This window comes from Callorhinchus milii, unplaced genomic scaffold (genome assembly GCF_018977255.1).
Source record: "Callorhinchus milii isolate IMCB2004 unplaced genomic scaffold, IMCB_Cmil_1.0 Scaffold8, whole genome shotgun sequence".
NCBI classification, from domain to species: Eukaryota; Metazoa; Chordata; class Chondrichthyes; order Chimaeriformes; family Callorhinchidae; genus Callorhinchus; species Callorhinchus milii.
This window is the reverse complement of record NW_024704749.1, coordinates 7,196,016-7,209,063: the sequence shown is the minus strand read 5'-3', so window position 1 is coordinate 7,209,063 and position 13,048 is coordinate 7,196,016. Positions and strand designations below refer to the sequence as shown.

The 13,048-nt window shown below is 41.8% G+C and overlaps 1 protein-coding gene across 1 annotated transcript in view; it reads right to left on the bottom strand.

Annotated features, from left to right (window-relative positions):
* The window catches only part of LOC103184396 (ataxin-2), a 29,464-nt gene extending 17,222 nt beyond the window's left edge, over positions 1–12,242 (bottom strand). The window contains 6 exon segments of the mRNA XM_042337293.1: positions 1,760–1,774; positions 3,090–3,249; positions 3,845–3,916; positions 5,047–5,106; positions 6,328–6,364; positions 12,088–12,242. Coding sequence (XP_042193227.1) covers positions 1,760–1,774; positions 3,090–3,249; positions 3,845–3,916; positions 5,047–5,106; positions 6,328–6,364; positions 12,088–12,179 — 436 coding nt within the window. The 5' untranslated portion in view covers positions 12,180–12,242.
* Positions 12,243–13,048: the final 806 nt, after the last annotated feature.

Sequence of the window (13,048 nt, the reverse complement as noted above, 5' to 3'; positions counted from 1 at the left end):
CAGGAAAAGCTCTCCCCACAGACAATTATGAGCAACGGGCAACAGTTATCAGGGAAGGGGTGAAATCAATTCAATCTGAAGATTTTTGCCTAATTTATTGCTCTAATCATTTTGCTTTTAAATACGTTCCATTCCCCTGCAATCACATTGTCAAACGCACACACAATGTCAATTGGTAAAGTGCAAACACATGACCTAAACTCCAGTGCATTGTTCAATGCAATTAGTTTTGTTCAACCTACATTATGTGAATTGCAGTAATAGGTTTCTGCCAACTACAGTATTATTAAACAGATTATAGCCTGCCGGCAACCAACATAGAACTGCGGGCTTAAAAGTAGTTGATAGGTCGAGTGTCTGTACTTTACCCACTGCAGTGCAGAACAATTTTCTAATTCTGTGCATCATTTTCTAAATGGTAACCCAGAGGTTTCCAGTGTGTTTTTTATGCTGATATCCATTGAGAATAAAATTTCTGATCTTGCAGCACCAACTTCACCTCATCAGAAAAGGGGCAAATGTTTCCATCCCAAAGCCAATGAATGTGGCAAGTCTTATGTCTGTTATGGGAGACACAGTCATCCTCAAATGTAATCTTAAGATTGCCAAACTGTTGAATAATTTTTTTACATTTTAATAAACAATGTGAGATTCTCACTAAAGGTTTAATGACTAAACTTGGGAGCTCTCCCTGTCTCACTAGGTTAAGAAGGAACAAAATACAAAGTACTACAGACAGGTTGGGGAACAGTATTTTTGCACATGTACAACAGCTGTTCTGCTCCTCGGTGCTGCAAAAACTCCCTGCAAGCTCGGACACGACATTAAGATATTTAAAGCCCAGCCAACAAATTAGATGCGACTCAATTCAGGAGAAATCCGACTGCCAGCACTTGCAACAAAACTGTAAAAGCAGCACACAAAAAAAAAGTATGGCGCCACTTCCTTCACAAACAAAGCCTTTCAGAAACAGGCCAGTCACTGCCTTGCGCTTTGTATAAGCGCCGAACATGCTAAGCAAGCTGAAAAGTGGGCTTTTGTTTCACTTCGGCAACGACATCATCGCAGGGCTTCAACCACTGCTGAAAATGCAGAGCTATACAAACACCAGAAATTTCTTTAATCCCGTCAGGGAAAGTTTACTGAAACATCAGTGATTGGAGTCCACAACTGTTATCTTAACATTGATGGTCGCAACCTTATTCTAATGCAGGCAGCACTTACAAAAATTAACTTAGAACAAGTACCTTTAAAACATTACTGTATAAAGCAAAAATCTATCAGATTCCCTCATTATTGCATTTAGTGCTGTACACCTTAGCAATAAGCACTCAAAAACAAAGCACAGCTCATGCGGTTTAGCAAATGTGATCCCGGCCCTTATAATGTTGAATCCGTTTTATGAACGTTCCATACACAATATATTCAGATTTATACAACTGTTTAATTAGCATCTGCAACATGACATCACTATGTGTACAGTTTAATCCACTTAAGGAGTAATTCATATGGCATGAGGTTATTAACAACTTGAGAAAAATATCCTTTTTAAAACAAATCTAAAATTAGTTAAACTTGGAGGAATGGCAACAAACAACTGTAAGAAGATGGACTTTCAGTTTCTAGTCACTTAAAAGGAATCAATTACAGTAAATAAATCTTCTAATAAATCTTAAATGCACCACGTCAACCCAACCTAACAGTCCAAATTTAATTTACATGCCTAGCAACTGTAAAACAAAGTAAATATCAGTATTACCTGTTTCAGATGGAACTACAGTGGTCAGAGAGAGGAGAGAAAGAGAGAAGATGGGGGAAAGGAACAATGTCAATAAACAAAATATAGAAAGTAACAACTATCATTCTTTGACAAGAAAAATTAACTGTAACATTCACCTATTAAAATATTCTGTTTTGTCAAGGTGAAGGAAACTGGAGCATTTTTCACTTTGTTCTGAGTAACCGCAACAAACCCAGCAAATAATAAACCAAGTTTAAATTTCAATAACAAGTTCAATAGAACACATTTTATTTTAATACCGCCCGTCTATGGCAGAATAATTTTTGAAAAACTGCTCAATACATCAGCCAGATAGTGTCTATGTGAATTTTGTTTCACTTTGAGCTGCGTTAAGATAATTCAAATGCGTTCACTGCACACTTGTATAATAGTGTTGAACGAGTATAGTACGCCACAGAGAAACAGACGAAACATTCTGCAGAGGAGATTCCATTTGTCACAATGCTCAACTCCAACTTTTAAGAGCACAATGACCAACCGCCCCAATAGGCCACTTCTCATTTCCTTTATTATCCAATCTCCATGGGGTGGGGGAGGGGGATTAAAATAGAAGTATTTGCAACGGGATGCGTAAATAGCAAATCCCTTTGGTCACCCAATGTGCGTCGTGCCAATCCACAGGAATTCGACTCTGTCCCAATCCGGGCATGTCGGACAGCAGCTCTTGCAGGTCAGAGTTGCATTCACAGGAGACTGAATCCCTCATTTTAGACCTACAGTATCTATATTTTCAATACAATACTAATACAGCAATTGGCTGCCGTGTTTCACCCACAAGAATACAGTCAATCCACTTTACAGTACATTCTGTGAAGCTTTTTGAGATGTCTCAATGTGAAAAAAGGCGCTATATCAAATGCAAGGATTATTCTTTTTAATACTTAAAATACCCCAGCAGCATCTTACAACAAAAAAAATACAACTTTCCAAAACTAGTGAGTCAATTAAAATATGGGGCAGTTTAGTTTGGATTTGGTTTGTAATTAAAAAGGGTTGATCCTTTAACGCAACTTAAAGATATGTGAACTTCAGAATGATGTTCTGCACTAGCACTTAACAGAAAAACTAATTAATTTGTTATTATTGAGAAATCAGAGAAAGGGAATTGTTGTTGTAATATACAACCGGCAAACTAAAAAAAACTAGGGATTTCAGATGCCTGAACTCTGATCCTCTCTCAAGAACATTAACATTCCTTCGAATAAAACATCAAACATGATCAATCAAGATGATGATCTCTATTGCATTGTAAACCTAGCTGGTAGGAATTTTCAAAAGGGAAACCTACCTCTTCGTGCATAATTTAAATCGACATCTTTAAAATGCAGCATTACGACATCTGCAGATTTAAAAATGATGCTTTCCACAATGTCTTCTCGCTTGGGCCCAGGGTCACGCGAGCTGAATTCAGTGTTCTTCCGGTGAGCAGCATCAAGCACCAAATCACACTGGAATTCAGAAATCTCAATAAAGTAAAGCACTTAACATTGCCTCTATAAATGTGATCTAAAAAAGTAGGCTGTAACCACTGGGCATGTGTTGTAGACGTTTGTTAAATTTCTCATTGTGATACAGTAGAACCCAATTATAAAGGGGTCGCTGCAGGGGTGACCACAAAATTCCAAAACACCTTGTGGCAAAGCACTGGTCTGGTCAGTCAGTGCCTCCGCATCATACGACTCGTAATTTCACCGTGCGAGTGTGCAGCAAGCAAATTATAAGCAAACCCTATTAACCCACCCACTCCCTCTCCTCGCCCCCTTTCTGCCCCCACTTTCTGGAACGACAGAATGGCGCCCTTTGCCTTGCTGCTTCCCTCACCTCCTTCAAGTCTGTCTTCGGTCATCCTCCCCTCCCCCACAGCCCTCCCAAAACCAACACTCAACTTGAGTGCACATTCTCAACTGTGCAGTTCCTTGGGACATCCTCCTGACATGAAAGGTGCTCTATAGATACAATTTGTTGTTGTCTACTCTATCGATCATATTTTTAGGCACATTTAAGCAATCACGTTTAAAGGCCACCATTAGATAATCTGTTTACCTTGGGACTGTAGGTTTTAAAAACGCCTTCATATATTCCTCCATTCCTCACTTTTAGTTCGCATTTTGCACCCTGTAAAAATGAACACACAAGAAGTTTGTATTTTGTATACTTTAGTGGCAAAAAAGGATCACATTCCATCTCATTTGCATGGCAACAATTCAGAGATAAGTTTCAACTGTTAAGATCAACTTAAGCTGATCAAAGACGAGCACTAATGTTCAATTTCCCAGTAAACAATTCAGCTGCTTTCTCAGACTTCTCTCCTCTTTCTCTCGCTCCCCCACCACCAACTTGCAGCGTAAATTATGGAACAAGAACAATGTACAACCAATACCCAAGGCCAATTACAGAAGTAACCTAAACAAGGGCATTCACTCACAGCACGGAAAACTTGAAGAGAAAGTCACTCACTTTCAATGCCGAGTACCGTTCCATTAAAAACAAATCACTAATAGATTTGCAAATTGCTTGCTACGGGATTACGGGAGGCGGTCTCCTCTTTGGGTGACCTATAACTCAGGTCCCACTTAATCTACAACAACTACTTTTAAGGCTTCTACCACTGTAAGTTACCTCTTATTGAGAAATCAGAGAAAGGGGATTTAATAAGATTCTAGACTCCCAGAATCTTATCAGGCGCTGAGGTGGTCCATCTCCTCAACGTGCTCCGAAGTTCAACAAATCTATGCTGGTAACGCTGCAGGTTTACCATGAAATCAGTCTGGTTACAAGGAAGCTCTACCCACGGTAAAGAATACGCAACCGGTTCCCTCCCACGAGTGAACGAAAAGACCATTGATCTCAGACTCGGTTCAGGTGACATCATAAAGCACGAGGACAAAGTGACAATAGTCTGACAGCCCCTCCCGCCGATACTGCCTCATAATCACTTCTGGGTGGAACACATGATGTGGAGTTCATGGAGACGGCTTTACACTATTCCTGGGGGTAGGGGAGGGTAGGAGTTGGGTTATGCAGGATCACCACTTTCTGTTGGTTTTTACACACTTGTTGACAAAGTTATTGTAATTATGCCATGTCACGTTAGTCCAGTATTCGGCTATTAATACCGCACATCAACAGGAATCAATAGAAAGTTCAGTTAAAAACTCAGTAGAACTCTCTGCGGTGGCCAAGCACGGCTACAAAATGTCAAGGACATTTTAAAAAGGTGCTCTCATTGTTAAAGGTGTACTTACTACAACTGAAGTAAGAATGTGGACCATACGCATGTTTGCATAGATTCCATCATACGGGATCTAGAGGACAATAGACATTCACAAATTGGAATTTTCGTAATCAATGAGGGGAAAACAAGAGTCAATACCACCTAAATTCTTTAAGAGGAGATAGACATGGCCTTAACAGCTTGCACTTATACAGTTTAAAGCCATTCACACAACACCTCAAAATGCTCATATGGTCCTTTTAATTTTGCCCACAAAATACAGTCACTACGCTTTACAGTATACTGTGAAGCGCTTTGAGACATCTCAACAACGCAATAGGCGCTATATCAAAAGCAACGATTATTATTTAATTACTGTGTTTCAAATGATAGGGAAAAACCAATATGTCAAATAGCACCCTCAATCACTACATAGACCAAACATTTAAAAACATTTAAACGCTGTTATGACTTCATATTGGAACAGCATAGATCTCTCTCACTTGTTAGAAAGTCATGCATCACAAAACCATGTTTCATGAACTTGATTTTGAGCATTAGTGCTCATTTGCCCTATTTCAGTGGTTTGTTTCCAATATAACTTGCACTATTCATTCAACACACCATGCAATAACAAGTTATGTAGCTCCACATGGAATGTCATCTTGCACAGCTGGACTAGAATTGGAAATAAACAGGCACTTGGTTTTATTTCAGTCTTTGTACTTTGAAGCGTTAGATATTAAATGGTCCTCCGCTGGAATCAATTGGATTCCAAATAAGTGCTAATGATTAAAAATTAATCACAATAAACCCAACCAATCTAGGTTATTGACAATCCAGGGTGAGATTAATTCAATGGCTGACCTTATAAAAAGTAAAACTATAAGAAAAGGTATTACAGTAATGCAGGGTGAAATCTGTGTCAAGTGCACTCAAATAAAACCCACTACAAATAAATCAGAGATAGCACCAAGAGCTGAGGGTCGATGTGCATCATATGGTGTGGTACTGAGCCACAGGTAGGCCATACTATAATGGGCCACAGTGTCCTAAACCAGGAAAGCCAACGAAAGGGAGTTATAATAGTCCACAGTGTGTGAATATCGGATTACACATTTCAAATAGTTTGGCATCGGCCCGTGCAGACACGAAAACAGAATCAGTGACAAAGTCCAATGAAATGACCTAAATATTTTCCTCCATTCCATAAGTCTCCACTGCAGAATTCTGAATATACTTAGCATCAAGTGCCAAGCATACATAATAATAAAAGTATTTCTATAGATTAAGTGTAAAACATTGTACTTACAGAAGACTGTGGAGGTCCTTTTCCACCACTGCGCCCTCTGGGAAAAGAAAAAATGTCACAGCATAAGCGGGACAGTATTGATTTAAAGTAGCTTCAAATTTGAGTGAACAAAACATAGAAAACAAAAACAAGTAATGTGAACTGCTGTCATTTTTCCACCAATCCTTTCATTCTCTGTACGGTACATGCGAGTAAGGGCATTATAAATATCCATTTCTATAGAGAATATAACACACCCCTAAATACTAGCTCATGCCAACAGGATGCCTGCTTCACAACCCTACGTTCATAACCAGAGCTTCACCCTGCCTTAGTCAAAGGCAACCCTACTGATCCCGAGAAGAGAAAAACAGTTATTATGGTCTTCTTAGCTCAGATACATCTATCTCTTGGCCAAAAGGCTAACATCCTGAACTGCACTATAACTGTATTTGAAAGAAAGACAGGGCTTCCCAATCCATTTGCCCATTAATCTGTGAGATCAGTCACTTGGAGATGTTCAGTCTACCTCTATCTAATTAGGGTTAGGATATCCTTCGGGCCAGCGGAATCCAAGCAAGCTACAGGTCAAGAGAGTGGGCTACAAAGACAACATTAGGCAATTTCTTATGCCATTTTTACATAACCGGATAACTGGATTCTTGTAATGTTACGAGACAAACTTTCCAATTGCACCTTTACAAAAATTCACATTATAGTACCATTAATGCTGTGATCTCTCTGTGCAATTTAACCATTTATCTGTTCAGCTAAAACTAATGCATGTTTTTTTTTCTGAGATCTCTCTCTCTTGCTCACTGTTAGAGACATGCAAGAGCAAACTACAGGATAGAAGATTTGCATGACCTTATCCATAATGTTATACCAACAGATAAATATTGACACTACATCAAAACGACCAAGNAAAAAAATCACAGCAGTTTATCCTTAGAGGAGTATATCAAACTTATGTCAAACATTTAGATTAAAGTGTATTTGAAGAAGAAGGCAGTTATGTCTAAAATAAGTGAAGCAATTACATTTGGCACCTATCAAAAAACAAATACAGGAAATACAGCACTGAAAGAATTGCCAAGATCAGTTAATGTTAAACACATTCAAATATTGACAACATTCACATGATTTCAAATGCTTGTTAACAATTTGCAAATCGTTTCCTTTTCACCTAAAAATAAATCTACATGTATCTACATAAATGTACATTCAAATTAAAAAGTATTCAACTCAAAGCAAACGTATACACATGCACTACAGTCTCCAAACTGTTTCCATTTAATGGGAAATACTAAAGATGTCAAAGTTTGCACGAGTTGGTTGCACAACTTGGTTGGCCAAAAGAGCAGGTTGACATCTGGAACACTGCTATAGATGGTCTGCCATTAACAGTTAGGGGAAAGTTACTTCAAAGGGGCAAATAAAATCTGAAAACGTTGCCTTAGCAGCCAGTTCAGTGGGGTTGAAAACAACGTTAAGTGTTTCATTTTTTTTAAAAAAATGGGCGAGGGTGTGGAGATGGTTGTGGAGATGGAAGAATCATTACCATTTTAATAGCCGATAGCCTACAAATACAACAAAATTACATTTATAGAGCGTCTTTCACGTCGGGAGGACGTCCCAAAGCGCTGTACAAAATACAGTCAATCCACTTTACAGTATATGCTGTGAAGCACTTTGAAACATCTCAACAAAGTGATAAGGCGCTATATAAAATGCAAGGATTATTATTATTATTATTAGGGAAGAGATTCGAGGTTGGAAAGTTAGTAAAATTGGACACTACCAAATGTAAATACCTTATTGATAAGCTATCTGTTGCAAAACTACACCAAACTCAACTACTAGCTACTGAAATAGTAATTTGCCTACGTTTGGTGTTGTGACATTTTCTTCTATAAATAGAATATTCCCAAGCACAATATTAGGCAAATCATCTCATCTTGGAAATTATTTCACAATAGATTCCATGGCTAAACCGGTTCGGTGAATCATCCAGGAGGGGGCATGCAGAAAGAGAAACTGCGCTGCTGACTGCTGAATGACTTTCTTTCACCTACTCTTGCACAAAAATTACAGTACAGTAACGTAAGATGAGTTTACAAATGAAACTGTGCTAAGTAGATGCTTGTTGAACCCTAATTTAAAAACTTGTAACTAGCTTGCTAATGCATGGATCAAGACAGCTGCAATTACATAAAAAACATAACATAAAAATTTGCTAGGCAGAAGACCAAGATCCATCCAGTTCGCCTTCCACCACCCTGGCAGTCACATGACATGTCCCAAACTATATACTGAATCGAGATATTATTTCCTAACAGAAATCTATCTAATTTGTGCTTGAAAGCAATTAGTCAAACTTCACTTATTCAGTGCTCAACCCACAAGAAACATTCCAGACAAATTTGATTTTTAACTTGTAATATGATAGGATTGCAGTGACCAAACGCTAAACGGGATGAACGCTGATCTTATGCCATCACATTGGATTTCATGATGAAAGACTTCCTTCCACTCCTTGGTTTTGTCAGATACGGAAACAGCAGACTGTTTCAGGTCACAGGTTCAGTCCCTGATCTGTGCTAAGTTGGCTTATCTCACCCCAGTCAGTCACTGAAATCCTGCAGCTAGACTTAGTGCCCAAGACTAGGGAAGGGAAACCTGGTTCTTCTGATCATTGCTCAGTGCCCCCCATCCCTCACTGGAAATTACACATCTGGATTTTGTGCCAACTCTGTTTGGAACACAAAGTGTGACACTTTTGCAAAGGTACCAGTCGGTTGCTCACACCTGTCCATGGAATCTTACGTCACTCAGCAAGACCTGAACTTGAGCTCGTCACCTGATGCATCAACGCAACACTGAGGGATATTTTTGCCATCCTTTGGATGAAAAGCTAAACCAAGGTCCTGTCTGTTTGTTCTGATGAATGCTAAGAATCCCATGGCACTACTTTCAAGAGTAAAAAGTTAGTTCTCCTCGTGCCCTGGAGAACAATATTCCTTTAGCCACATTCACATGTGGAGCCCTGCTGGAAAGATTAGTTACCGAAGTGGCCTACTCAACTTCAGAATAACTCGTTGCACTTTGAGACAACATAAGGAGTGGATCACATTAATGTTTCTTTTCAGTGAAGAGGAAGAGACCAAAAGAACGAGTGGAAAGTACTCATGAATCCAGAACTTGGCAGATCAGTCTGAACCCATGAGTACAGAGAAGATGTTTTGCGCCAATAAAAACGGTTACATTTCAAAGTTCACCTTGGCTCCGGATCCTGTGACTTCAGCTGAAACTCAATGTTTATGAAGGCCAAAACAGAGACTTTCCAAGAACAGAATCCTTTAAAGTGGAACTATTCAAAATTCACTTCATCAACACTAGAGACAGTGATTTTTGGATGGTATTCTTAAGAAGCAACAGTTCCAAGGGGTGTTGATATGCAGGATTAGCACTTTACATTCCCAAGAACAGTCACATATTGTCCAAGTAATTATGCCAAAAAAAAGCAATGACTGAGCACATCCGAGTTTTCAGCTACTAAAAGCTATTTGTAAAATAAATAAAAATGTCAATTTAAAAAAACTATTGCCCTCACAATAATGACAATAATAATCCTTGCATTTGATACAGCGCTTTTCACGTCTTCTAGACGTCTCAAAGTGCTTCACAGAATAGACTGTAAAGTGAATTGACTGTATACTTGTGGGCGAAATGCAGCAGCCAATTGCGCTCAGCAGTGTCCCATAAACAGTCGTGGATTGAAATGACCAATTTTTTTTGAGGGATTATTATTCGTTTGCAATACTTACACAGCCAGAAACATCCCTATCCACTATTCGTCTTTTGGTCTGTAGAATTGAGGATCTATCTACCTCCGAAGTCTCATTGATGGAGCCAGAAAATGCCAGTCAATTATCAAAAATACTTCAGCATCTTGTTTAGGCAAACACATCACCTCGAAGCTGGTTCCACCGCAGGGAAACGGGATTCATTTACCTTTACACCTACCCCCCCCCCCCCACCCCACCCCAAATGACCATCCTCCTAAAGGAAAAGATTCACCCAGATTTGAAGCGAGTAGCCTCACATCCCAGGTCAAGGCCTCAACCGTCAAGGTTAAAGTGTGTGGAATATTTCCCCCAAACAACACACAGGAGTGAAACTGCTCAGTACATTTTAGTAAAAAAAAACGCACAAGAAAGATCCCAACAGTCCTGGTCGGACAACAGCCATTTCATTTGAAAAGTGTTACTCATTCTATTTGAGGGCTTCACGACCAGAAAACCATTTTGAGTGTGTAATTCATTCAACCTCCAACTCTCGCCTGACACTTGCTTCAGAAACGCACTCAGGGTCGCCATGGAAAGGGCAGTTTAAACTGTCACCGTACATGGGTTTAACCTCTCACGGGAACATTTTTTAAAAAAAAACATCATTTCGCCCGGCGTCTTGGGACTACCATCGCCGCCGGATATTTTTTTGAGCGCGAAAGAAAGATGAACGGAGCATTAATACAATTAATTGACCGGCCGGCCGGTCGGTTTGGAATAACATCACATTTGTGTTGGGGAAGAAGATGGGAAAGAGATACCGTTAATGCGTTGAAAAGGGGTTATTGGACTATATTCCAGTGATCGTATTTTTCGCGCGCGTGTGTGTGTGTGTGTGTGTGGATATGTGTGGTGTGTGTGTGTGTGTGTGTGTGTGTGAGAGAGAGAGAGAGAAAGAGAGATGAGAGAAAATAAAAAGCCTCAATCGCATTTTTTTTCCCTCAAAAAAAATTAAGGGAGTGGGGGGGTGGGTGTGGGGGGGGGGGGTGGGGAAGCTGACTTGTGTGTGTGTGAGACCTGCAAAAAAAAGGGGAAGGAAGGAATAAATAAATAAGCAAATAAATTAAATAAATCAAATCAAATAAATAAAAAGGATTCTCACAAAATCCTCCGCCAACGCCTCGGGCGGTGGATGGATCTCTCTCACACACACACACATACAAAAAAAATAAATGAGACGCATTTGTTTTAACGTTAAAATAATACTTTTTTTTACACAAAAAAAGCCCTTCTCCTCTCCCACACACACACCCTCAGAGAGAGAGAGAGAGAGAGAGGGGGGGGGAGGGGGGGAAACAAGGCCCCGGCGCGTTGCCCTTCGATACGGACACCGACACCGACAGGGCCGGTGCGGTCTGGTCGGGTCTGGGCCCGGGCAGAGCCGCCGGGCGCCCGTTCGCCTTTACTTTAGGCCGCGGTGAGAGGGAACGACACCGGGAGAGAGAGAGAGAGGGAGGCAGAGGCCTGACTAGTGACTAGTGACTAGGCCCCGTGTGGTGAGGAGACGGACCCGGTCAGGACCCGGGGGCCCGGGGGCCTTGCGGGCGCTGCCTCGTCCGTCATCGTTCAGTTCGGTCACGTCGAAGCGGACGAACCCGAGGAGGAGCTCGGCTTGAGAGGGAGAGAGGGAGGGAGAGAGGGGGGGAGGAGGGGGAGAGAGGCCTAGCGAAGCCTCGGGTTAAAGTTTGAGTCAAACCCGTGTGTGTGTGTGTGTGTGTGTGAGAGAGAGAGAGAGGAGGTACATTACCTGCCGGCGGACTATCTCCCTCCCGCTCGGCTTGAGTGAGAGTGAGGAGAGAGAGTTGAGTGAGAGAGTGAGTGAGTGAGAGTGAGAGGGACGCAGAGACAGAGAGCGAGCGCGAGAAAGAGAACGAGGCCTAGCAAAGCCTCGGGTTAAAGTTTAAGCCAAGCCGGTGCGCGTGAGGTACATTACCTGCCGGCGGACTGTCTCCCCCCCGCTCCTCCTCCGCCTCCTCCTCCCCCCCCGCCGCCGGGTTTGCGGCTGTTGGCTTGTTTCATGGACATTATTATACGGTTTATCTCCGACTCTCTCTCTCTCTGGATGATGATGATGATGTGATTAGTATTTTTTTTTCTCTCTTCTCTTCTTCTTCTTCTCCTGATTTTCTCTCACACACTCTCTCTCTCTCTCTCTTTTCTTCCCTTCTTCCCTCTCAGGCTCCGGGCAGCAGCAGCAACAAAAGCAGCAGCAGCTGCGGCGGCATCCAAACTGGAGGTGGTGGTGGGGAGGAGGAGAGGGTGTGTGTGTGTGTGTGAGTGAGAGAGAGGAGAGGACGACGACGACGATTGCGACGGCTGAGGGATGGATGGAGGGAGGGAGGGAACAGAGAGAGAGAGAGAGAGAGAGAGTGAGTGAGAGGGGGAGGAGGGGTTTGGGGAGGGATTACTTTTTTTTACAATTTATTTATGTAAAAGAAATATTTTTTAAAAAAATAAAACGGATAAAAAACGGACCTGTGAGGGAGGGGGAAACACTGCGAGAGAGAGAGAGAGAGAACGGGGTTGGGAAGGGGGAGGAGGAGAGGAAAGGGGGGAAAGTACTGGAGAGAGAGAGAGAGGAGGGAGGGAGGGAGGAGGGGGGAGGGGGGGGAAGGGGGTAAAACGACAGATAGGCCGCTATGGGCTTTGGCGTCGTCCTCGGCCGTTCTTCAGGCTGCGCGCGTGTGTGTGTGAGTGAGTGAGTGAGTGGGAGAGAGAGAGGGGAGAGGGGAGGGAGAGAGAGAGAGAGGGGGGAGGGGAGGGCTCTCTGTAGGGCCTCTCTGTAAATGCGTGTGATGGATGGATGTGCGCGTCTGTCTGTCTGTCTGTGTGTCGGTCGGTCCGTCCGTCCGTCCGGTCGGTGACTGACTTCGCTGCTTCACTCGCCGCTAAAT